The sequence below is a fragment of the Molossus molossus genome, unplaced genomic scaffold (assembly GCF_014108415.1).
Source record: "Molossus molossus isolate mMolMol1 unplaced genomic scaffold, mMolMol1.p scaffold_m16_p_2, whole genome shotgun sequence".
Lineage (NCBI taxonomy): Eukaryota > Metazoa > Chordata > Mammalia > Chiroptera > Molossidae > Molossus > Molossus molossus.
In genome coordinates, this window is record NW_023425355.1 from 124,273,988 (window position 1) to 124,298,600 (window position 24,613).

At 39.9% G+C, this 24,613-nt stretch overlaps 1 protein-coding gene across 4 annotated transcripts in view; it reads right to left on the bottom strand.

The window, feature by feature from the left end:
* Positions 1–24,613, bottom strand: part of GK (glycerol kinase) — a 77,006-nt gene that overhangs the window by 41,907 nt on the left and 10,486 nt on the right. For all 4 annotated transcript variants that reach the window (XM_036270219.1, XM_036270221.1, XM_036270222.1 and 1 more), the window contains exons 2-4: positions 21,668–21,741; positions 19,237–19,343; positions 10,685–10,762 (exon numbers count right to left, since the gene is read on the bottom strand). In XM_036270219.1, the coding sequence (XP_036126112.1) occupies positions 10,685–10,762; positions 19,237–19,343; positions 21,668–21,741 (259 nt within the window). The remainder of the gene's footprint in view (positions 1–10,684; positions 10,763–19,236; positions 19,344–21,667; positions 21,742–24,613) is intronic.

A 24,613-nucleotide genomic window follows, 5' to 3' on the forward strand; every position in this document is an offset into this window, starting at 1 on the left:
ACGATTATTGAAGGAACAAGATTCATTCTCTCATGCATGAAGTGCCTATTTTCATTAAATTATTTCAAAATAGACAAGAACCCAGAATTGTTAAAATATTTTTTCATTATTTTTCCATGCTAGATTGTAAAAAAAAAAATCTCCATTTTAACAGATCAACACTATTTTTAACTAAATAACTATTGTCCATTTTCTGATCCCTTAGTAGAAAGTATTTCTGCTCTGCTTCATGACAAAAGGCTTGAGAAAGAGAGAGCATTTAAATGGTACATAAAGGGCCTGGCCAGTTTGGCTCAGCAGTTAGAGCATTGGCCTATGGACCAAAGAGTCCTGGGTTCGATTCCAGCCAAGGGCATGTACCTTGGTTGCAGTTCATCCCTGGCCCTGGTTGGGGTCGTGTGGGAGGTCGTGTGGGAGGCAACCAGTTGATATGTCTCTCGCACATGGATGTTTCTCTCTCTCTCTTCCTCCCTCCCTCCCATTATGAATGAAGATAAATGGAAAAAAATATCCTCGAGCATTACCAAAAAAAAAAAAAAGATTTAAATGGTACATAAAGCAATTGCGAAAGTTAGCCAATAGGATCAGCTGAGCTTTCTTTGCCAGATTTAAGTTTTGTACTTAACTTTTAATGTGTTACTACTGTTCACTAGGTATTTTTAGGCAGTCACTGTGCTCAGATTACTCCTGAAAAGACTCTGGCCCGTAGTCTATTTAAAGGACATCAGGGAACATTATACAGGCTGGTCCACTACACCTGAGAATACCAAGTTATTGTCTAGTTTGGGTCATCCGTACCTATACTACTTCTTTCTCTTCATTTAAAAACCAGGAAAATTCAGGTGATGAATTTTAATCAATTATTTCTAATTACTTAAACTGTCATTTAAGTTTAGCACTGTCTGTGCTTGATTTTGACAGTGGCTACCGCGTATGAGATTTAAATCAGGAACTTCAGGACACTGTATAGATTTCCACAGATGTGAAAAGCAGCAAGAAAAGGGTCGTCACAACCGAGGAAATGGGAGGCAAAGAGGAAGACCATGGACATGCACGGCCTATAGATGACACCTGTATTTGCTGCCCAGTATCCATCTTGCTTCTGAGAGCAGTATCTCCAATTCTCTTTAGGCAATCATCCTTCTCTCATCCTTAACCACGTGGTTTCCCTGAGATTTGACCCCATCTCCAGCACCAGTATCCTGTCCTGACCCCAGTGGTAGGTTCAAGAGAGGGCATGCAGTCTAATCAGCCCAGCTGAGATCTGTGCTCAGTATGGCAGTGTGTGCCTGGGGCCTGCTACCCTCATGAAGAAAGAACTTAATTGGCCATATTCAGAGCCATCCCAGGAAAGACAGATCTGTGGGGATCGAGGTGACTGTCTGAGTCTGGAATAAATCAGCACCTGAACTAAGCTCCTTTTGGGTTGCTGGTTCCATGAGCAAAGTCATTCCTTTAAACAAATTTTCCTTTTAGTGTGGCTGAGTTGTCTGTTACTTGCACTGTGATTGATACAAGCCATTAGCAACAGCATCGTGGAGTTGGCAAGCTGTCCCATGTCCAGGGAACAAGGGCAGTCCACTTTCTACACAGTGGAAGTATTGTATGACTGTGACAAAAGTGGATTTTCCTCATGGGGCAGCAGGTATTAAAGGCTTAACAGGAGTAACTGGGAAAATTAGAGCAGTTTGAGAAAGAAAAGTATTAAATCTGTGATAGAATTAACAAGCACATCTCGACCCTTAGTTTTTAAAACTCCACTGGGTTAGGGGTTTAAAAGAAATTTCGTGAGTTTTTTGATGACCTACTTTCAAAAACGGAAATAGGATGGACGAGAACGGAAAACATCCGAGCTCACTGAACTTGCTAAGATAAGTATTGACTTGTGAAACTTTTGTTTTAGTTCTGTGGGTTTGCTGAATCATGATGCAAAACATATTTCTTACCAAGGGAAGCAAACAAGAGACATGAAAGTCATTGCTCTAGGCCTTTTGTTGAATGATTCAAAGCCTTCTAGATGAGCATTCTTCTATATTTTAATGGACATAACGATCACTAGGGAGTTTAAAGATGACCCCCGTCCCCAGAAATTCTAGGATAATAGGTATGGGGAGGGGGCCCAGAAATACACCACTTTTAAGAAACACTGCTAGACTCCATAGCAGTTGTTCTTACTCAGAAAGCACACCAGAACCACCTGGAAAACTTTGAAATCACACATCTCAGGCCCCAACTTGCAGGATTCTGGTTGCAGGTCTACGCAAGGAAGGCCTGAGTCTTTGTACTTTTGCTATAGGCATCCCAGGTTTTTCAGTATTATACTAGAATTTGAGAACATCTTTTCTAGGGCACATTCTTTAGGATACTTGTTTTTTTTAAATCATTTATTTAAAAACAAAAACAAAAACAAACTGATGATCAGGTAATTCCCTGAGTAGCAGTTGCTGTGACTCAGTTGCTCCTTGACAAGGACCATTTAGTCACCTGGGCACTTGACTCCTCATTTGAAAGCTTGCAAGTATCCACAGTGGAATCCACAGAGTTAACCTCTCACCAGAAAGAGTCAAAACACTGGGTGTGAAATCAGGAGACCCAAGTTCTATGTCTTCTGGCTTTGCTACCAAGAAACTACGTGACTTGAGCAAGTCATTTTACCCTACGTGGCCCAGATTTCCTGAATATCAGGCAGTTGAACTAGATGCTCTCTGAAGTCCCTCTCCTTCCATTATTACATGATCACAGAGGGCTGGCATAATATGTACTTGGTTTTTTATGGCCCACGAGTTTAAAACAATTAGAATACATATAATGAATTAGTAAGACTGCCAAAGAGGAAAAAAAAATGTCAGTCACTGGTATACTACCAAGCAATTCACAAATGCTCAAAATTAATTAAATTAAGAACATAAAAAATTAGAAAACTCATTAAAGAAGCTAAGATGGCAGAATTAGATTTGCAGAGTAAGAGACCAAAAGCCAAAGAGAAGACCCCAAGCTGGAAGACTAAGCCCCTTGTGGAGGTAATTTCTGAGAACAATCAGAAGAAGAGCCAGACCCAGATCCGGCAGCAGTGGTCAATTTCCCCCAGCATGTCTGAGTTGGAAGGCCGGGAAGTGAGCAAGAGCCAGTGCACCAATACCTGAGGAAGGGCCAGCAGCTGGAACTGAAGAGCCAAAGGGAACAACGGCAACTGGATCTGAAGGGCCAGGAGAAACTGGAGCGGCTGGAGCATTAGGAGAAATAATGGCAATTCATGCTAGAGATGGCCAGATTCAAGGTCTATGTTCTCTTGTTGACCACTTAGGAAATGGTAATTCACTCACTTGGGCAAGTTCATCAGAATGAACATTTCTCTACACACTTGAGTGTAGGAAAAGAAGAGACATAAAGTAGAAGGGGGACAAAAGCAGTCCAGTCAGAGTCTCTGGTTCAATAGTATTTCCATTTGAACAAGACCAGGTATAGACCTGTGTTTCGTTCAGGATGACTTTCCCTACCTGGCCACATATCTGTGACCTAGTTCGAAAAGTGGCTCAGGTAGTTACTGGTCCTTCACCCAACCATTGAAATTGAAAGGCTGCATACAGTGAGTGAGCACATCCACAAGGGATGCTAGAAAGAAATGCTAAGGAAGTGTCACAATCTCTGTGGGGGCCAAGTGCAGGAAGGCATAAGAAGGCTGCTTTGGGAAGGGGCCTCAGGAAAGCACTTCCCTGCTACAGTGGCAGGAGGTGGAGGCCATTGCCAAAAAAAGGAACAGCATGTCCAGAGGGACCAGGAAATAGCTAAGTTTCAAAGTAATTTTTTAAAAATAAGGAAAATAGTTTCTAGGGGGTCCAGAATATCATACAGCCTGCTTCTAGAAGGCATTTCCCTTGTTTAGACCAAGTACATTGGATTTAAATGGTTCAGACCATCAAATAAATAAGTTAAGAAAAAAACCAATTTGGATGATCTGAAACTTTTATTTGTATTAAATCAAGTCACTTCCAGTATATCTGGTAGATTTGGTTTGTGCTGAAAACAAAGTTTTAAGAGTGAAGAGAAATGCAGTTGCCTCAGTGCTCATGGACCAGGGTTAGTTTAGTGGCGCAGAAACAGAAAAGAGGAAAAAATTATTTGTAGAATATTTAGAAACTTGTGTTATTTTTGGTTAGCCATAACAATAGAAGGGAAAGGTAGCTAAGGGAAAAAAATACACTAGAGACCATCTAAACGATTTTTTTGTTAACTAGAAGCAAAGGCAGACAATCCATCTCCTCGAGATGGTTTGTTATGAGGAGCTAGTGTCCTGACAGGAAGTGAGATGAATGGGAGGCTCCAGGTTATGGAACACACCCTAAGCAAGGACTGAGGACAGCTACACAAAGTGTTACCAAATTTCCCCCACAAGAGACACAACAGTAAACCAGATTTAATTGCTATGTGTTACCACTTGCCCAAAGTTAAGCTATTAATTAAGCTGGGTAAGAGGTCATTTGCAAAGAGGAAGAGATTATATTTATGACTGTTCCTGATGACATTTTCAGAATCAGGTGGGGCCAAAGGAAAATGAAGTGGGGGAGGGGATGAGTTAAAATACATATATGTATATGCCAAAATGTGGGGGCTGAAACCTATTTTAGCTGTTAGGAGTATAAATGCCAAAATGCCAATGACTGAGACGGGTATGTGACCCTGAGTAGGCTCTGCATTTCCCTTAAGAACACCTGTCGTGCATAAATCAGTCTTTTCATCTGGCATTCCTGGATTAAGAAGGTTATCAGCCAATTCAGAACAGTGGCTATGGCTAACACTTACTGAATGAAGCCTTATAGTCGGCTGTACTGTTTTACATACCCTATGTATTAACCATTGATCCTCAGCTCAAACCTATGAAGTCCACACTTAATTTTTCTAGTTTAACTGTTGAGGGAACAGACACAGAATGGTAGTAAGTGGAAAAGCCAGGATTTGAACTCAGAGTCTGAACCCAGAATTAAACCTCTATGACATAGGTAGAGCCAGGATGACTTCATAGTCTTAAACAGAACATTAAGAAATACTAAAGACTGCAGACCTCAAAGTTGAAATCTAATTCTGTTATTTTATTTTGTATTTTTTCATTTAAATTTTATTTTTCAATTACGGTTTATAGTCAACATTATTTTAATTCAGTTATTTTAAATGTAAACTGACCAGAGTTAAAGAATCCAATCATTGTAAAATATGGCAGTATTTCTTTACCCAGGATTGAAGGACACATAGGCATTCGAAGAACTGTCATAAAAGACTTGAAATAATGAAAAATAAGTGGGTCTTGATAAAACTGGATATTTTAGATTTTACAAAAGTAAAAACCCTGAAAAACAATAAAACCCTCACTTTTGTTGTTTAAGGCCAAGTGTACTTGGAGTTTGAGGTGGTTTGCCATCTATGGTTTTCTTTCATGCTGATACTGCGAAACATAACCCATTCCAGAAAAGATTTAAAAAAAAAAAAATTGAGCTCAAGGTTCTTTCAGATCTCAACAGATGACTACACAAGTTTAATAAGTGACCCAGGGTTAATCAATACATAAAAATTTTATAAGGCCAAGAGGATGAGTTTAAAATTGCACACTCTGCCTACAGAGTTATGCATCATAGGGAACTTTAAATCCAACATCTTAGGAAAAATGTTTGCAATACAATTTAAATAAGAAAAATTGTTCCAGAGACAAATGTTTTTGCTAGTGGTTCTCTTTAATACATTGAATGTCTTTAGTCAGTGGCTCTTGCTTCCCTGGATATTGGTTCTTACTATGTTGTATTCTAGTTAGGCCAGAACATTTCACTGGTGGCATTAGTGAAATGTGCATAGGAACACACTACCCATCATTCATTCCTGCCTTTCCCCACTTGACATTGAAACCACTTGGGTAGTTTTGTACTTCTTTATCAATTTAGTCTGTAGTGTATTTATAAACCCAAACCCTTTTTCAATCATACTTAGATACCAAGGTGTATAGACCACTAATAAAGTTGGTTTTGGAAGAAAAGGCCTTCGAAAAATGGCAAGGAGAGTGGGTGGGGTGGTGGGAACTCTTTGGAAAAGAATATTGATGAAAATAATGCTAAGAGGGAGAGAGAAAAGTACCAGAGGGACGAAGATAACTAAAGACAGGCGAGAGTAGCCAAAGGCCCGGTTCAGATCTGGGACCACAAAGCTCCTGCAATTCACCTGTGAGGTCATAATAAATGGTTGCATCATGGCAGTGACTGGGAAGCAGTGATGCAGTGATACTTCTTCATTTTAGATACCACACCTTGCTCAGAGAATGAACACACAAATTCTAAAACTATATGAAACTACTAACATGGGTCATCTGTGACTCAATAGACCCATTTGAACTTTTGTCTATGTTTTTAATTGTATCTGTTGTTAAAAGATGTCAGTATACAAACACACCTTTACCACAAGCATAAAAAATAGCCTTCCTCAGTCTTCAGCTTCTTCTACAAATGTATTTCATGTTCACTAACAATACTCTGAAATTCTCCTATATCTGCTTATGTTAAAATTGGTCTTTTATCTTCAGGTCTCAGCATATATTTATGTATAGCTTTCTGCATTCATCTTGCCTGGGGATCAAAGTGTTTCTTGATTCTGTGATATTTTTCATCCCTTTTCAAAAACTTTATTATCTCTTTCCTTTTCTTCTGGGACTCCAATTACAAATATGTTGGGCCTCCTCACCTACTCCATATTTTTCTTAGTTTTTTTCCTGTATTTTCTAAACCTCTGTCTCTCTGTCCTTCAGTCTGGATATTTACTTCTGATCTTTCTTCTGGTTGGTTCACTAATTGATCTTTAGCTCTGTCAAATGTGATATAAAACTCATCAACCGAGTTTTTTACACAGTTCTAGAATTTCAACTTTTAAATTTCTAATTTTTTGCTAAGGTTATCCATCTTGTCAATGAATTGCTTGAACATGCTGATCATGTTATTTTAAAGTCTGAGAACTCTAATATCAGGATTTCCTATGTGTCTTGTTTCTAATGTTGCTTGTTTCTGTTGGTTTTAGTCATGTCTTGTTTTGTATGCCTGATTATTCTTTTATAGAAAACTAAAAATTGTATATGAAAATTCTAAAAGGAAGCTAGACTAGGAACATTAGTAATCTCAGAATATCTTGATCTAATTGGGGTTTTAAATTATCTGAATCAGGGCTTCAATTCCTGTGAAGGTTGGTATATTTTCAGTTTACCTTACTTTAGGATTAACCCTCCCAATCAAAAGTTTGTAGTTTTGCCCTGGCTGGTTTTGTTCAGTGGTTAGAGCATTGGCCTGCGGTCCACAGAGACCCGGGTTCGGTTCCTGCTGTGGGCGTGTACTTCGGTTGCAGTTTGTCCCTGGCCTTGGTTGGGTCGTGCGGGTGGTGGCCACTTGATGTGTCCCTTTCGCGCCGATGTTTCTCTCTCTCTCTCTCCCTTCCACTCTATCTGAACAAAAAAATGGGAAGATGTCCTCGGGTGAGGATAAAAAAAAAAGTTTGTAATTTTAGCTGGTCGGTATGGCTCAGTGGATTGAGCGCCACCCCATGGACTGAGAGGTCAGGGTACATGCCCGAGTTGTGGGCTCAATCCCCAGTAGGGGGCATGCAGGAGGCAGCTGATCAATGTTTCTCTCTCACATGGATGTTTCTCTCTCTCTCCCTTCCTCTCTCCCTAAAATCAATAAAAACATATATTTTTAAAAAGTTTGTGATTTTTACCAATATTCATCCCCACCCTTGGCAGCCCCTGACTCCATCTTTTGCCTCCCTATCTTCACAACCTATGACAGTGCTGCTTAGCCTCTCAGATACTCCTTTTACAATCTATAGACATCTCTAGGGAATAAACAACACCAAATGCCAGGCCCACCTCCCTGAGTTTTTCTTCTATCTGGGATATTGGTTCAACAATTCATCACTGCCTTGGTAGTCTTCCAGTCCTTCAGATAGTTTTAAAAAATGTTTTATTGATTTTTTTCAGAGAGAGATGAAGGGAGAAAGAGAGAGAAACATTGATGTGAGAGAGATACATCAGTGGGCTGCCTCCTGTACCCCCCCCCACTGGGGATCAAGCCCACAATCCAGGCATGTGCCCTGACCGGGCATCGAACCGGGACCTCTTAGTCCACAGGACAATGCTCAGTCCACTGAGCCACACCAACCGGGCAGATAGTTTTTTGTTGTTGTTCCACTTCTCTAGCTATTCTCAGCAGATAGGTGCACTTGAAATAACCATCCCACCACTTTTGTCCCTTGCTGCCCAGGGCATGATTTCCAGTGCCCTCTCTGTCTTCGTCAACCCCCATCTATCCAAATTAGAACACAGGCTTTGGGGTTGGAGAGGTTTATGTTCAAATGGGCTTTACCTCTACTTATAGCTATATGGCACTGGATGAATTATATAGCATTTCTATAATTTATTTAGAAAATAAGGCTAGCCTTGGCAGGTTGCTCAGTGGTTAGAGCATCAGCCTGCAGATCAAAGGGTCACAGGTTTGATTCCGGTCAAGGGCACATACCTCAGTTGCAGTTCATCCACGGCCCTGGTTGGGGTCTTGCAGGAGTCAACCAGTTGATGTGTCTCTCTCATATCGATGTCTCTCTCTCTCTCTCTCTCTCTCTCTCTCTCTCTATCTGAAGATAAATAGAAAAATGTCCTTGGGTGAGGATAAAAAAAGAAAATAAGGCTAGTAAAACCTATTTCAAGGTCATTGAGATTAAATAATATGCGTAAAGTGTTTAGCACGATCCCTAGTACACAGTAACAGCAGTTAGCACTTATTATCACTGCTAGTTCTATTAAAACTCTTAAATAAGTCACCCTATGCTCAAATTTGATCATCTCTTCACTCGTTGGTGAAACAAGTGTACACAGTTTCACTGTCATAGCTTGTTTACACTATCCTTCAATTCTCCCTTTTCCTAATATAATGCAATACATTCTTTGAGGCCTAAAATGGAGTTCAACCTTCCTCAAAGACATGCCAACAATTCAAAATCCATACTAACCTAATTCTTCAATTTAGCAACATACAATTTATCAACTATTCCCTAATTTTGTATTAGTCTCTTTCCAAAACTAGGTTATAAAGTGTTTAAAAAAAAACAGCCAATAATTCCTATCCTCCACAACACACCCAATATAGCACTAAACATATAAGAAGTTCTCAGAACATGCAATTGGTTCAGTAAAGAGAAAAAGTTCTTCATATTCCATAGGTATGGTTGGGATTAATACTCCAAAGCACAGCGAATGGGGCAGGGGCACAGAGGGACACAGGTAGAAGACAAGGAAATGAGTAAGCACATCGCAAACAAAGTTTTTCTGGTAAAACATTTACTTGAAATCCTACACTATAAGCATAACTTCAACTAACCTAGTTGCATTATTTTAAAATGACAACTCAAAGTCCAAAGTTGCACTTTTACAACTCGAGTTTAGAGTTTAACAGGAACTTTCTGGTTCCTTTGTGTAGGCTCTTCCTTTCACCAGGAAAAAAGAAAAGCCCGAACTAGTTCAAGAAGTTGGCTAAACTTGACCTGTGAAACAATACTCTCATAGGTACTAGTCCTTAAAATTATAACATTCTGCTTTACTTATATTCAACATAAGCTGCTCATGAGAATGAGGACAAAATAAAGATTTAAAAGATGTACTTTTGTGTAATAGGACCTTTGGTTGCAATTCTTTGACAGTTTGACAGCTTTTGAGTCTTTTAAAAATCATAAATACAGACGACATACTAAATGCTTTCTATAACACAGTAACATTAAATGCCTTAGTGTTTCATAAAGAGTATTTACAAAGGGTTCATGCTACTCTTACAGGCTTCCTTTTAATATATTTTCTGCTTAAATATCACTTTCTTCCAATTAATACTAAAGTAACTACCATATTACTAAAGTAAAAATAGCTCATTGTATAAATCATCCCATCTCTGATGATTTCTGCCTCCATTCCCCACCCCAGATTCTGGTATTTTGACAAAAATTGTGCATTGCTATTTGTGACAGAATGATGCCTTTTAGTGATTACATATTTAGAACACAATTTCCCTTTTAGCAAGTGACATAATCATTCAGTGCTCAATTGTCATGTTCTAAGAATGGTGCTAAAATATAACCATGGTCATTTACATTTAATAAGACATGATATCGAATAGTGATGTGTTTGAGACTGAGTTTTTGAACTCATACTGAAATAGCTCATTTGTACAGAAGGAGCTAAAATTTTGAAATTTTCATAACCTCAAAAGAATCAATTCAAATTCCCAGGTGGGAAGACCAAGTACACAAGTGCTTTATAGAGAGATGACTACAAACATTTGTAATTTTGATTGTTGAGGGGAGGAGGAGTGGAGATCTCTTTTAGGTGTCAGAAACAGCAGGGATTATAAAACAGTTCTAGCAACATCGACCGGCATTTGTATAATACAAATAATCAGATAAAGGGGAAAGAGAGTCAATTCAAGATGTGAATAAATAGCTAAAAATGGTGTGTGTGTGTGTGTGTATAAATAACAATGATTTCCTTAGAGAACTCTTCTGTCCATCCCATCAAATTATAGGAATCATGACTGCATGCTTTTTAGCCGGATAGTTTAGTATGACAACATTTGCAAGTGGAGAAAGGCCTTGCATTTGACATCCATGCACAACAGCTTACCTACAGCATTGTAGAGAGGTTCTCCAGTTATCTTGTCCCAGACTACAGTGGTTTCCCTCTGGTTACTGACACCAATAGCTTTAAAAACAAAGTTAAACAGAAGGGAGTAGAAAATTAAGCAAGACGAAAACTATTTCAGAATAGTTTTCATTTTTTTTTATAGGCATAACTAAAACATAACAATTCAGAAAACCATCTGGAACACTTGTAGTGGTACTGAGTTTATTTTCTCTAAGTGGCCTCAGGAAAAGTAAACACCCAATGTCAAGGTCTTCTTTTTATTGCTACAGACTCCTTCCTGCTTCACTCCCAGCACACGATGACATGAACCCAGATCAATATCCAAATGAAAGGCTCCCAGGTTACCTTATAAAAAGGGAATCCATGCCCTAGCTGGTGTGGCTCAGTTGGTTGAATGTCATCCCATGCACCAAAAGGTTGATAGTTTGATTTCCAGTCAAGGCACATGCCCGGGTTGCGGGCTTGATTCCTAGTCTAAGGTGTGCGGGAGGAAGCTGATCAATGTTTCTCTCTCATGTCAATATTTATCTCTCTCTCTCTCAAATCAATAAAAACATATTTTAAAAAAGGGAATGCATTAACTTTCCAAATTTACAATACCTAATTTATTATTCTGAGACCAACAATCACCTCATTCATTTATTTACTAACTGCTACAAGAAATTTCCTTCCATGTGTGTGCATGTAGGCATGTATGTGTGTGTGTGTGCGTGTATGTATACACCTGTATTTTAAGAAAATAGCCACAGAGAAGATACTTGATGCTGGGTAAATGTATCTTATGGTTAGTTAGAAATTCAATTTTATTTCTGTATTTTAATAATAATATAAGACATACAAGTTTGAATTAAATCTAAGTATAAATGATGGCATTTACATTATACTGATCTACATACAACTCAAGTGCTATAGTTACAGTAAGTTACTATAAGTACAATTTGAATCCATACCATCTTATTTAATTCTGCTTGATTCAGCTAAATCAGAGGTTTCCAGGTTAGATATAAATTAGAATCGGCTACAGAGCTTTAAAAAAATACCAATGTCCAAGCCCTGGCCCAAACATTCTGATTTAACTGACCTAGGGTGGGATTTGAGCATTAATATTTTTTCTTAAAATTCCCCAGGTGATTCTAGTGTGAAGACCAGATTGAACACACTGGGTTTAAAAAAAAAAAAATCGAGCTCTTCTGGAACGTAAGATCAGGACAGACCTTAAAGGCTATATATATCAACAACACATCTTGTCCTCACATCTCCTAGAATTGCCTGTCATGTGACCATTCAGACAGCACATCTAGTGAAAAGATACTCACTACCTCTCTCCAGGCAGACAATCTCTATTGCATAGCTTTGCTATTAAAAATAAAATCCTTGGCCAGCCAGTGTGGCTCAGCGGTTGAGTGTCAACCCACGCACCAGGAGGTCGCCGGTTTGATTCCCGGTCAGGGCACATGCCCAGGTTGTGGGCCTGATCCACAGTGGGGAGCATGCAGGAGGCGGCCAATTGATGTTCTCTCTCATGATGTTTCTATCTCTCTCTCTCTCCCTTCTTTTCTCTCTAAAGTAAATAAAGGCAAAAAAATTAATTTATATAAATAAATAAATAAAATCCTTTTCCTTGTAGCTTCCACCTTTAGGTCTTAGCTATGTTTTTTGGACATACACAGATTAAGGTTAATCCTCTTCCCACATGTCATACTTTCATACTTGAAGCAGCTATTTTGTCCCTCAATTGTTCTCTTTCCCTGTCTAGGCTAAACAGTCACATTTACTTCCATAGCCCCTGCCTCCATATGGAATATGCCTCCTCTCCTAGGAACATGCAATTATCTGTATTACTCAAATTGTACACCCAGAATAAAACACAATAGGAACAGCCCGGCTGGTGTGGCTCACTGGTTGAGCATCGACCCATGCATCGAGAGGTCACCTTTTAGATTACTGGTTGGGGCACATGCTCCGGTTGTGGGCCAAATCCCCTGTGGGGGACATGCAGGAGGCAGCCAATTTATGTTCTCTCTCAAGGTGTTTCTGTCTCTCCCTCCCACTCCCTTCCTCTCTTTTTAAAATCAATAAAGAAAAAAATAAAAAACACAGTAAGAACATTAGGACCAACACAGAGCTGAGGGTGACCAGCAGCTCCCTTGTTCTAAATAATCTTTATCCAATGCAGATTTATTTACTTTATTTACCACCTTTTCTAGAGGCACAGCTATGATTGAGATTCTACTTCAAGGAAAATTAGAGGCATAGGGTAAAAGGAAGAGATTTGGGGGAATTATTCTTTAAATAGAAAGCACAGCCTGGTTGGTGTGGCTCAGTGCATGGAGCATTGTATGGTGGACTGAGAGATCCCAGTTCAATACCCGGTCAGGGTACATGCCTGGGTTGCAGGCTCGATCCTCAATAGGGGGTGTGCAGGAGGGAGTCGATAGATGTTTCTCTCACATCAATGTTTCTCTCTCTCCCTTCCTCTCTAAAAAATCAATAAAAACATATTTAAAATAAATAAATAAATAAATAAATAAATAAATAAATAAAAGCTCAAAATTCACCTTTGAAAAAAATAGAAGGCACAAATGTTTGCAGGACTAAAGAAGAGAAAGGAGAATGGCAGGGTGGGGAAAGAAGTCTAGGAATCAGTGGGACATGGTCCTGATCTTTGTAGTGACAAGAGGGGAAGGGATTAATACACAGGTGGAGGGAGGAGCCTCAAGTATGGCAGAAGGCTACTGCTTCCCTTGTGCCGGAGGGAAGGCGGAAGGAAGGCGCCAAGAGATCCAGCCAGACATTTAAGTACAGAAAGAGGAAGTTGGGGAATTAAGGCCCCAGAACCTCAACTTGTTCTGTGAAGCACACAAGTTTATTTGTTGAAATAGGGCCTAGAATAAGTTGGATGGCAAATTTGGGGCACTATTCAGCAAAGCTCAGGCTCTTGAAGCCAGACTGCTGGGGTTTAAATTCTAATTCCTCTGCTTCCTAGCAGCGTGACCCCGGGTCTCAGTTTAATCTTCTGTAAAATGAGGATAACAGTTCCCAATTTACAGGATTACAGAGAGGAATCCCTGAGGTAATGCATATTAAAATAGTGCCTGGCACATAGTAAGCACTCAATAAATGTTGCTTACTGTTGCCATTCATTGTCATCATTACTTAAGAGAGAGTGAAGTAAGAGTTGCTGAGAATGGGACTGGGCAAAGCAGAAATGAGTTCCCTAGCAGTACTGTGGGCACAACAGAGGCTAGAGACCTCAGTGGGCTCATTTTAATTTGTATTCAGAATGTAATTCACAGCTATTTCCATCTGATTCATTGATCACAGGTTCTGCCCTGACCACTCCTTCTTTCCTTTCTATCTTAATTCAGTTCCTTTGTGCCAAGTAAAATTGCTTTTCTTGTATACCAATTCCAATGAAATAGCTTCTCCTGATTCTCTTCCAGCCATAAACACACCTCTAATACTGGTTTCTCCCCAGGGCACACCGGCCTTATGTGGTACCTCTGAACCTTCTCAGTGTTCTAACTTCTTGTCACTTTTACACTGAAATCCTGTTTTGTTTTTTAAGTTTTCTGATTGCTAATCCCAGCACATGTGTGTATCTTAATAGTTATTTTAATTTTCTCTTTCTCAGAATAACACATTCAGGTTTTGCAATTCTTCACCCTAGTTCATCTACCATTTAAAAGCTATGGAAGCCCTGGCCGGTTTGGCTTAGCAGTTGGAGCATCTGCCTGCGGACCAGAGAGTCCCGGGTTTAGTCCCCGCTAGGGGCACGTACCAAAAAAAAAAAAAAAAAAAAAAAGCTATGAAAGTTACATGCATAAAGTATATATTTCCTGGTCTCAAATTTAGTTAGAGATGCTATAATCATTGGCATATGTAAACCCAATGTAATACTCTTATATCTAGCAGGTTCCTGCTTCACATATATATTCTTTCTCGGGGAGGGTGTGCGTATTTTTCTTAACACTGAGTATCGCTAGTGAAATTAACTAGTTGGAATGCTACAGTCAACCCCTCTGGCTCAATTTTGCTTAAGTGTGCCTGTGAAAAGTTAGCATCACAGTTAAGGAAATATACTTCGAAAAAAGCCTCTGGAAATACTTCAGGATGTTATAATTGTTGTCTTGGTAGAGTTATGGATGACATGCATCCCTATTTAAAAATAAAATCATTGCCCTGGCCAGTTTGGCTCAGCAGTTAGAGTGTCAGCCCGTGGACCAGAGAGACCCAGGTTCGGTTCCTGCTAAGGGCATGTACCTCGGTTGCAGTTTGTCCCCGGCCCTGGTTGGGGTCATGTGGGTGGCAACCAGTTGATGTGTCTCTCTCACATGGCTCTCTCTTCCTCCTGCTCTATCTGAAGATAAATGCAAAAAATGTCCTTGGGTGAGGAAAAAATAATAATAAAATAAAATCATCATTTATAGTTGGAACACGTTTTTACAAAACTAAAGACACAGTGCAATATAATCAAAGTGCCATGTGGGAGGAGGCATAAAACTTTTTAAGAAAACAGTCTCTGGACAGTGTTTGCTTGAGCCAAGTTGTAACAATTGCAAATGAGATGGTGGCCACTGCTGGGAAGGTCTTTAGGAGAATGGGGTATCTTTCTCAGGGGTATCTTTCTCAGACCCCTGAGTCTCAGGTGATGAAAATGGGTATGTAGGGCAGGGCCCAGCAGCAGAGGAATAGATGTGGTGGTTTCCCTTTTCTCCAACACTAAAAGAACCACTTTTGATATATAAGACAGTCCAACTGCTGAGACTGTTATGCTCTCAACTGTGAAATAGTTTATGTTGTGTTTTGATTGCATCGCATGAGGATGAATGAAGAGTATCTGACATTGTAATATGTTTTCTTCTGAAGAATAATTAATTAAAGTTATCTAGATCAGTGACTCCCTGATTCAAACACTACTATAATTTGATCATACCATATGGGCTTAATGGTTAGAAACACTACTTTAGATGTGAAAATTATAAATTAAGACTATAACAACATAATGTAAATTTTATTTTATTATCATTTATTTTTTGGTTAATCCTCACCTGAGGATATTTTTCCATTGATTTTTTTAGAGAGTATGGGAGGGAGGGAGAAAGAGAGAAATATCGATGTGAGAGAGATACATTGATTGGGTGCCTCCCGCACGACCCTGACAGGTACAGGCCCTTGACCGGAATCAAATCAGAGACCCTTCGGTCTGCAAGCCGATGCTTTAGCCGCTGAGCCAAACTGGCCAGGGCTATTTTATTTTGAATCTGGCATCATCTTCTCATAGATAATATTATAGGCTTTGATAAGCATAAATATGCACTCTTCTTAAAATAAAGTGAATAAAGTATTTCTTTATACAGGGATGGGCAAAAGTAGGCTTTCAGTTTTTCATATGAAAAATAATAAATGAATAAATAATACAAAAATAAACTCTGTGCTTCATGTACTCACAACTCTACTTTTGCCCACCCTGTATGTAGACTGTACATCATAGATATGCAGTATAAGCGACAGGAAAACAGATCTGCCCGACTCTCTAAGTCAGGAAGAAAAGAAGCGGCCTATTTACTTGTCTTGTGCTCACATGTGCTGCCCAGCTAGAAAGTGAACTTAAATTTTGGAGACATTGTTCATGGGGACCTGAAATCAACCAACTTTCTGACAAATGAAGACAACTAAAACCAATGAAACTGGAATTTGCAAAAGAAATACAACCAGTTATGGCAGCGGTTCTCAACCTGTGGGTCGTGACGCCTTTGGGGTTCGAACAACCCTTTCACAGGGGTTGCCTAAGATATAACAGTAGCAAAATTACAGTTCTTAAGTGGCAACAAAAATAATTTTATGGTTGGGGGTCACAACATGAGGAACTGTATTAAAGAGTCACGGCATTAGGAAGGTTGAGAATCACTGAGCTATGGTGAACTCAATGATTATCAGGTAAGACTACAAATAACAAATCACTCTTCAGTGGGAGAAAAAAAGTCTGAAAGGCATCCCTATCTATTTATCTATTTATTTGCAACACTGGAACTAAAAACTGAAGGTCTGTGAGGTTATCATCAGTGTGGTTCAGGAAAAAGAGCAGAGGTCCAGGAGACAGCGGAGTTGTGCTTTAATATCATCTACCACTGCACAGCTACATGACCTACAATGAGTCTCTTCCCCTCACTTGCACCTAAGTCTAGGTGACCAAAGATCCTTTATAGCATTGGTATTCTGTGATGTAGAGTTCTATATAGACAAGCAAAAACTTGGCCCTTGTCAGAGCCAATTAATACATTATCTGGGGGAAAAATTTAGCACAACTGACTGGCTTGATGTGAAGGGGCTTGTGGAACATTCTCTTCCTTGGTCATAGGCTCTACTGAGAAGGAAGTGTTGGGTCATTTTGGCTCAATTATGTGTTTTCATATATCCAGACAAAGGAGTGTAGAGCAGAGAGCAGCGTGTTCAGTATTCTTACAGACCAGTTAGTACAAGTGGAAGACAAGTCATTTGGACTGGAGTTGTATGTCACCTTCACATACACCACAAACAAGAGAAAAGAGAATGGCACAAGAATGGGTACAGAAGGCCAATGGGTTGCAGCCTGCTTTACCTGAAAAGGAGGAAGGATGATGTCAAAACCATGGCCAATTGTCCTGGAATCTACATCCAGTACATAGCTTTAAGTCACCTAGGTGATTCTGAATGTTTTGACAACAGAAGGTGCTATTGAATGTCTCTTATATGTTCAGGCGGTTTAGACTGTGAAAGTTATGAGAACAATTTCAGGAAGCAACCAACAATCACTTTGAGGCACAACTCATCTGAATCTTGGTGAATGCAACCCTAAAAGAAGTTTGAAACACTTTCACTTAGATGTAGGGATAAAATAAGGATATGATATTGAAAAATTGTCAACAACATATCAAATATACACATGGGTGTTTATTTCTCTTAAAAATCTGCAATAACAGAAATATTATTGTTACTATTTTCCATTAATTTGCAATTATTGTGATTATTGGATTAACATTTGTTCCCTCCACTTGACCATCAACTGTGCAACCCTACCATGCTCCATTGTTTTCCTAGCACACCCAGCACATAGTAGGCCCTCTATAGGTTTGCTGAATGAATTATTTTGATTATGTTTAGTATTTTATTAAAGTTTTTTCTTTATTGATTTTAGAGAGAGAGGAAGGGAGAGGAAGAAAGAGATAGAAACATCGATGAGAGAGAACATCAATTGGCCACCTCCTGCATGCCCCCTTCTGGAGATCGGGTCCACAACCTGGGCATGTGCCCTGACTGGGAATCAAACTGGCGACCTCCTGGTGCATGGGTCGGTGTTCAACCACTGAGCTACACTGGCCGGGTCCAAGCATTATCTTTGACCCACCTTCCCCTCACCCTCTCTTTACTGCTCTGGCATCCCCTTTCTCCCCACCCTCACTGTCCCCATCCTTTCTTTTTTTTTTTTTTTTATTTTTTATTTTTTTTATTTTATTTTTTTTTTTTTATCCTCACCGAGGACATTTTTCCATTTTTTGTTCAGGTAGAGTGGGAGGGAGAGAGAGGAACAGAGAGAGAGAGAGAAACATCGATGTGAAAGGAACACATCGAGTGGCTGCCACCCGCACGACCGACCAGGGCCGGGGACAAACTGCAACCGAGGTACGCGCCCTTAGCGGGAACCGAACCCGGGTCTCTCAGGACCGCAGGCCGACGCTCTAACCGCTGAGCCAAACCGGCCAGGGCCCCCATCCTTTCTTTCAGGACTTCCACAGCAGCCTCTACACTGGTCTCCCTGTGTGCACTGATGCCTTTGCCATCCACTTTTCACATGGCTCTGCACAACAGCCAGGAAGTTGTCTTTAAACCACAAATAAAATCCTGTCATCCCTTGTTATCTTGTTTAAAACCTTTGCATGGCTCTCTGTGATACTAAGAATAACATCCAAACTCCTAACTGGTACTACAAAGCCCTATCCCCCGTTTCAGCTCCTATTGAAACTTCTTACCTACCCACCTTCATTCCTCACCCCTCACCCCTCTTTTACTCTACTTTTTGACATCCTGGCCTTCTTTCTGATCCAGGAATGTGCCACAAGCTTATTCCTATCTCAGGACCTTTGCATGTGCTGCTTCCTTTTCCTCAAATACTCTTTCCTCAGATATTTGCATGGCTGGCCCCTTTTGGCCTTTGAGATCTCAGTAACAGTGTTACCTCCTCAAAGAGGCCTTCTCTGGCTCCAATATCAAGTAAGCCTCTCTAGGCACAACCTACCATGTAACTCAGTTTCATTTTCTGCATGGAACTTATCAGTATCGAAATTAGCTTGTATTTGTCTGTTTTTATTATTGGTCTCAAACCCACCAAAATAAAAGCTTCATGAGAACAGGGACCTAATCTTCCTGTTTATTGTTGTATTCTCAGTTTTCCCAGAAATGTTTGGCACTACATAGGCACTCAATTATGTGCTGAATGAATGAATTTGATTGAGATAATCATACCACGGAGAAAAATATTCTATTAAAAATACCTTTTATGTTGGAAATGTCAATATTGAGCTGTTCAAGTTTCTCACATGTTTTCTCTATACACTCATAGACAGACATCAGAATTTCCTTAGGGTCCTGTTCCACCCATCTTTGAACAAAAGAATGCATTCGGTTAGTCTACAAGAAAGCAATATAACTGTAATTCAAATCTCTAGAAATGTTCACTTATAAGAGTATGGCTGTTGAGGAAATTAACATCAGATGAGCAAAGCAAAGCATATTCAATACTCTAAAGAAATGATTTAAAGAAAAGCCTATTTTATTTCCCTTATGTTTTTATTATTCTTCATACAGTAATCAATCATTTGAAAGGAGGTAATAACAGGACACAAAATGGCAAGTACTCTATTTTTAAATAATTTTTTCAAATCCAATAAAAAATTAGTTCCCCAATTCTTTATATCCTGTGGGTTTGATAAATTGATAAACTATCGGCATGTTTCCCTAGTCACTATTTCTTTCTTTTTAAAGTTATTTCCAAGTAAATTGATATCCATCTAGCTAGCTAGCAAAAGGAATTCTGAAAAGTCAAATAAGTATACTAATCTATTTTGACATTTTCCCCCTCAAAATGTTTTGTTAGTATTTAGGGGATATTTTAAATTTATTCTAATAACTATTTCAAGTAAACAAGTAATTGGTCCAAGTTTTCAGACACAATCCCAGTGCAAGTTTGGTAAGGTACCAGGGCCTCAGAAGGCTGAAAGGTTTATAATAAATGATGAGGCAGAGAAACCTGGGAGAAACAAATGGCAACTGAGGAAACCTCAAAAGCAGAAATAATTAAAGTGAAAAGAATCCTACCCTAGGTGCTGCAAGTAGCAAGAGACTTCCAAATGCTTTTCTTCTCTGCCTTCCTCAGGCCTGCGGCTTTCCTGAGCTTTGAACTATGTCTCTAAACTCTTTTTCCAAAAACCCGATGTCCTTCCACATAGTTCTAATTTTCATCCTTCCAAGACCCATGTATCCTCTTTCCAAACTGCACCGGGATCAGGCCTGTGGACAATCATTCTAATGCTGCTAACGTATCAGTAGCTTTTATTGCTAAACAAAGGAATTCTTTAAAACAGAACATTTTTCATAGAAAGAAATTATAAAGTTTGGTAGGGCACCAATCTTTTCTCTTTCTTAAATAGAAGTAAACTTTACAGTGAAATGAATAGATCAAAAGTGCACAATTTGTTGAATTTTAACAAATGTATATACTCATCTAACCAACACCCCCAGTCAACATATGGAATATTGCCATCATTCTAGAAAGTTCTTTCATGCCTCTCATGTCAATCACATACTCCATGGGCAACCAATATTTGGATTGGTCTTTTGAAATTAGTCTAGCCTCTTGAATTTCAGATATAGCCATGCAGTATGCTTTCTTTCATGTCCAGCCCTTTTCGCTTTCCATGATACCAACGAAATTCACCCATGTTGTTGATGTATCAGTTCACTGCTTTAAAATTGCTGAATAGTATTTCATTGTTACCCATTCTACTGATGACAGCCATATTTGGGTTGTTTCCAGTTTGGGTGATTATGCATAAAGCTGCCAAAAATGTTCATGTATAAGACTTTCTTTAGACATATGCTTTCACTGCTCTTGGATTAAATCCTAAGGGTACAATGCTACAGAAGTATGGTTAATTTTATAAGAAACTGCCACACAGTTGTATCATACCTGTCATTAAATTTTAAATAAGCAATTTTCAACCTTTTTCATTTCATGGTACACATAAACTAATTACTAAACTTCTGTGGCACGCCAAAAAAATTTTTTTTGTCAATCCGACAAAAAAAATTAGGTATACTTTGATTCATTTACACTGGACAGCTATTGTGCTGGCCGTTGTCACTTTTTAATTTGACAATCTAAGGCAAAAGAGGTCAGTGCCCCTGACTAGTCAGGTATTCCATGTTTTAAAAATTCTTAGAGTATACCAGTTGAAAATGGCTGTTTAAAATAATATACTTAACATTCTATTTAATCACAATTACTACATATGAACATTATTGTCAAAAAATAATAGATTTTAGTATTAGAAATGTGAATGCCTTTTAAAAGAACATATCTTTGGTTAAGAAAAAAACCTACTTACACTCAAATTAGCAAACCGGTTTGGCAATGATGCAGACACAAACTAAATGACTTCAAAGTTAATGTAGGATTTCTGATATTTAATACATCTTCCCTTTATTACTTTATCATCCCCTTTTCTGTCACTAAGCCATCAAACACCCAAATATTTTGCTGAGCTACCAAATTATTGCTCCTTTTCCTGACTGATACCTATCCCATCCCTCAAGTCTACTCAGGAGGGTGTTTGGTCAAGTTTACTTTAGAAAGCCCCTGGGCAGGTGGGATGAGATGGCCTAATAAATACAATATATGTTTACATATTAAATTAGGAAACATACCCTTCTCTTGGAAACTCTTGTTTTATTTCCACTTGATGATGACTAAGTAGTTCTGCTGTTTTTGAATTGAAAACCTGAAAAATATATTGAAATATTGTGGTCAAAATGCAGGCAGAGAACAAAGACATTAAGTCCAATCAGATGAAATGCCATAAGGTGTTCTACTTTCTCTTCAGATAGAAACATAAAAGTTATAAGGTAGCTTCAGAAATAATAACTTCCCTTTAGATAATTAAAAACCTGTGGAAGATAAACCTAAAGAGGCAATTCCATGTTCTTAAAAAAAAAAAAAAAAATGGCTCCAGATGTAGAAGCCAACCAATTAATAGTATTGATTTTTTTTTTTTTTTGAGAATAGCAAAACCAAGATTAAAAGAGAGCTGGCAAACAGCTGGTGATGGCTGTAACATTCCATTTGGCATCCATCTTGGACGTGGAGACAGAAAGAGTCACAGATGTCTAGGCAGGGAAACTACTGTGGGAATCCCTTCGGGGGAAAGTGCAGCAATACATCTAGCTCTTCTTACAAGAGGTAAATAGGGGAAGTGTATTCTGGCATCCAGCTGAGGGCTCTCTATGACATATTTGTCAAGAATTGCTGACCTGTGATATAAAACATTAAAACCCAATGGATGAAAGCTAACAAAGAAGGGCTTTACAGTCCTCCACAAATGTAATACTACTAAAACAATACTTTTAAAAAGGTAGCAACCTTTTTCATATACCGCTGACCCTTGAATAACATGGGAGTTACCCATGCAGTTGAAAATCCATGTATAACTACAGCCACATACTTGGATTCCCAACCGTTGGAGTTGACCCTTGAACAACGTGGATTTGAACAGCACCGGTCAATTGAATTTCTGCCACTTTAAAATAAATCAGTGCAAGTCTGGCCAGTGTGGCTCAGTGGACTGAGTGTTATTCCATGGACTGAGAGGTCCCAGTTGGATTCCTGGTCAGGGCACATGCATGGGTTGCGGGTTTGATCCCCAGTAGGGGGCATGCAGGAGGCAGTTGATCGATGTTTCTCTCTCACATTGATGTTTCTATCTCTCTCTTCCTTCCTCTCTCTCTAAAAAATCAATAAAAGCATTTAAAAATAAATCCAAGTTGTTCAAGAGTCAACTGTATATTGTTTTTCACCTGGGCGTACCTACACTCCAATAACAAAGTCCTTAGTCTTTCAGAGTAAGGATTCATATTTTTATTAAAGTATTAAAGTTAACTTCCCAAATCATTGTAATTGCAACAATGGAGTCCCAGCAATCAGGTGACAATGTGTTTCCACACCTAGGTTTCCTGTGGGAGAAAATTACCTGCTCAGTGAAGACTAAGAAAGAGAATGAAATAAAAGAAAACACTAAGAAAGAGAAAGAAATAAGAGAAAACACACGATGAGTTGCTGCTCCACTCCCTCCCCACCACACATCATCTCCTTTTTGGGAGGAAGTGATAAACATAATGAAAGAAAGAAGGCAAATTCTCAAGCCCTTTGAGGAGATAAAATATCTTACAAGTCGGTGGACTTCCAGTCAAGATGGTGGGTAGGTAAACACGGTATCAACTCCTCCCACAACCACATCAAAGTTACAACTAAACTATAGAACAACCATCCTTCAGAACCGCCTGACATTGAGCTGAATGGAAGTCCTACAACTACGGAATTAAAGCAGCAGCCACATCGAGACTGGTAGGAGGGGCTGAGGGGACGGGCTGGTTCCACACCCACATGTGGCGGATAAAAATCAGGAGGACACCTCGGCTGGGAAGGTCCTCCCTGAGGAGTGAGGGATCCGGGATCCCTGTCCCACACCAGGCGCTCAGCTCAGGGTTCCAGTACCAGGAAGAGAATCCCCATAACTTCTGGCTGGAAAAACCGGGGTGGGGGGGGTTTGAGGCTGATGCTGCTGCAGCCCCAGGCAGCTCCTCTTAAAGGGCCCGAGCACGGACTTACTGGGACTCACCCTCCAGGCTCCAGCGTCAGGGAGGCAGCTTGAAAGTCACCAGAGACATATAGGGAAGAACTGAGCTGTTTGGCATCAGGGCCAGAGCTGGAGGGGCAACTTTCTCCCAGACAGATGTGCTGGCGGAGGCTGTTGTTCCTTTGGTGAGCCCTTCCCCAGGGCGGCAGACAGTCACCATATCTGTGACTCTAGCAACCTGGCTCACACTGCTCCACCCTGGTGATTCCCTGAGGCCCTGCCCCACCCAACTTTCAGGACCACCCAAGCTGTTTCCAGTGGCTTCACCGTATGATAGGCCTGTCTTGGATCCTGCTTCAGAGTTTCCTGAAATCTCTTAAACAAGCAGCATCTGGTCTCAGTGAGCCCTACCTCTCATTAAGTGGCCTCAGGCCTGGCTAACCTTGGTTCAGCTTGGCCATGCCTGGGCAACTCCAAACCCAGCACAAGCAGCAGTCATTAGCAGATCACTTTGTAACTTATGCCTGGTGGCTCCAGGTAGAACACAGGCAGTGGCTGACCTTGTCCCAGAGCCAGCACACGCAGTGGACAGCTGCAGACCACATCAAAACACCATCATCCAACCACCTCCACAAGTGACACACTGAAGTAGTGGACTCACTGGGTACCAGAGCCCTCCTGAAGTAAGTCTTGCTCTGTGTGGTGGGCCCCTGCACAGCTGATCCTCCAAGGTAGTCAGGTCAGTGTTCACTGGGCACAGCCAGTTCTTGCAGCTATCAGCCTGAGTAAATCTCTCCCATCAATGCACCAAACAGCAATCAAGACTCAATTACAACAGAAGGGTCTACAGTCCACACAAAGGGTGCACCTTGAGGGCCCAGCTGGGGTGATCAGGGAGACTGTGCCACTGGACCCTACAGGACACCTACTACAACAGGCCACCCTATGAAGCCTAAGAGACATAGCAACTCTACCTAATAAATAGAAACGAACACAGGGAAGCAGTCAAAATGAGGAGACA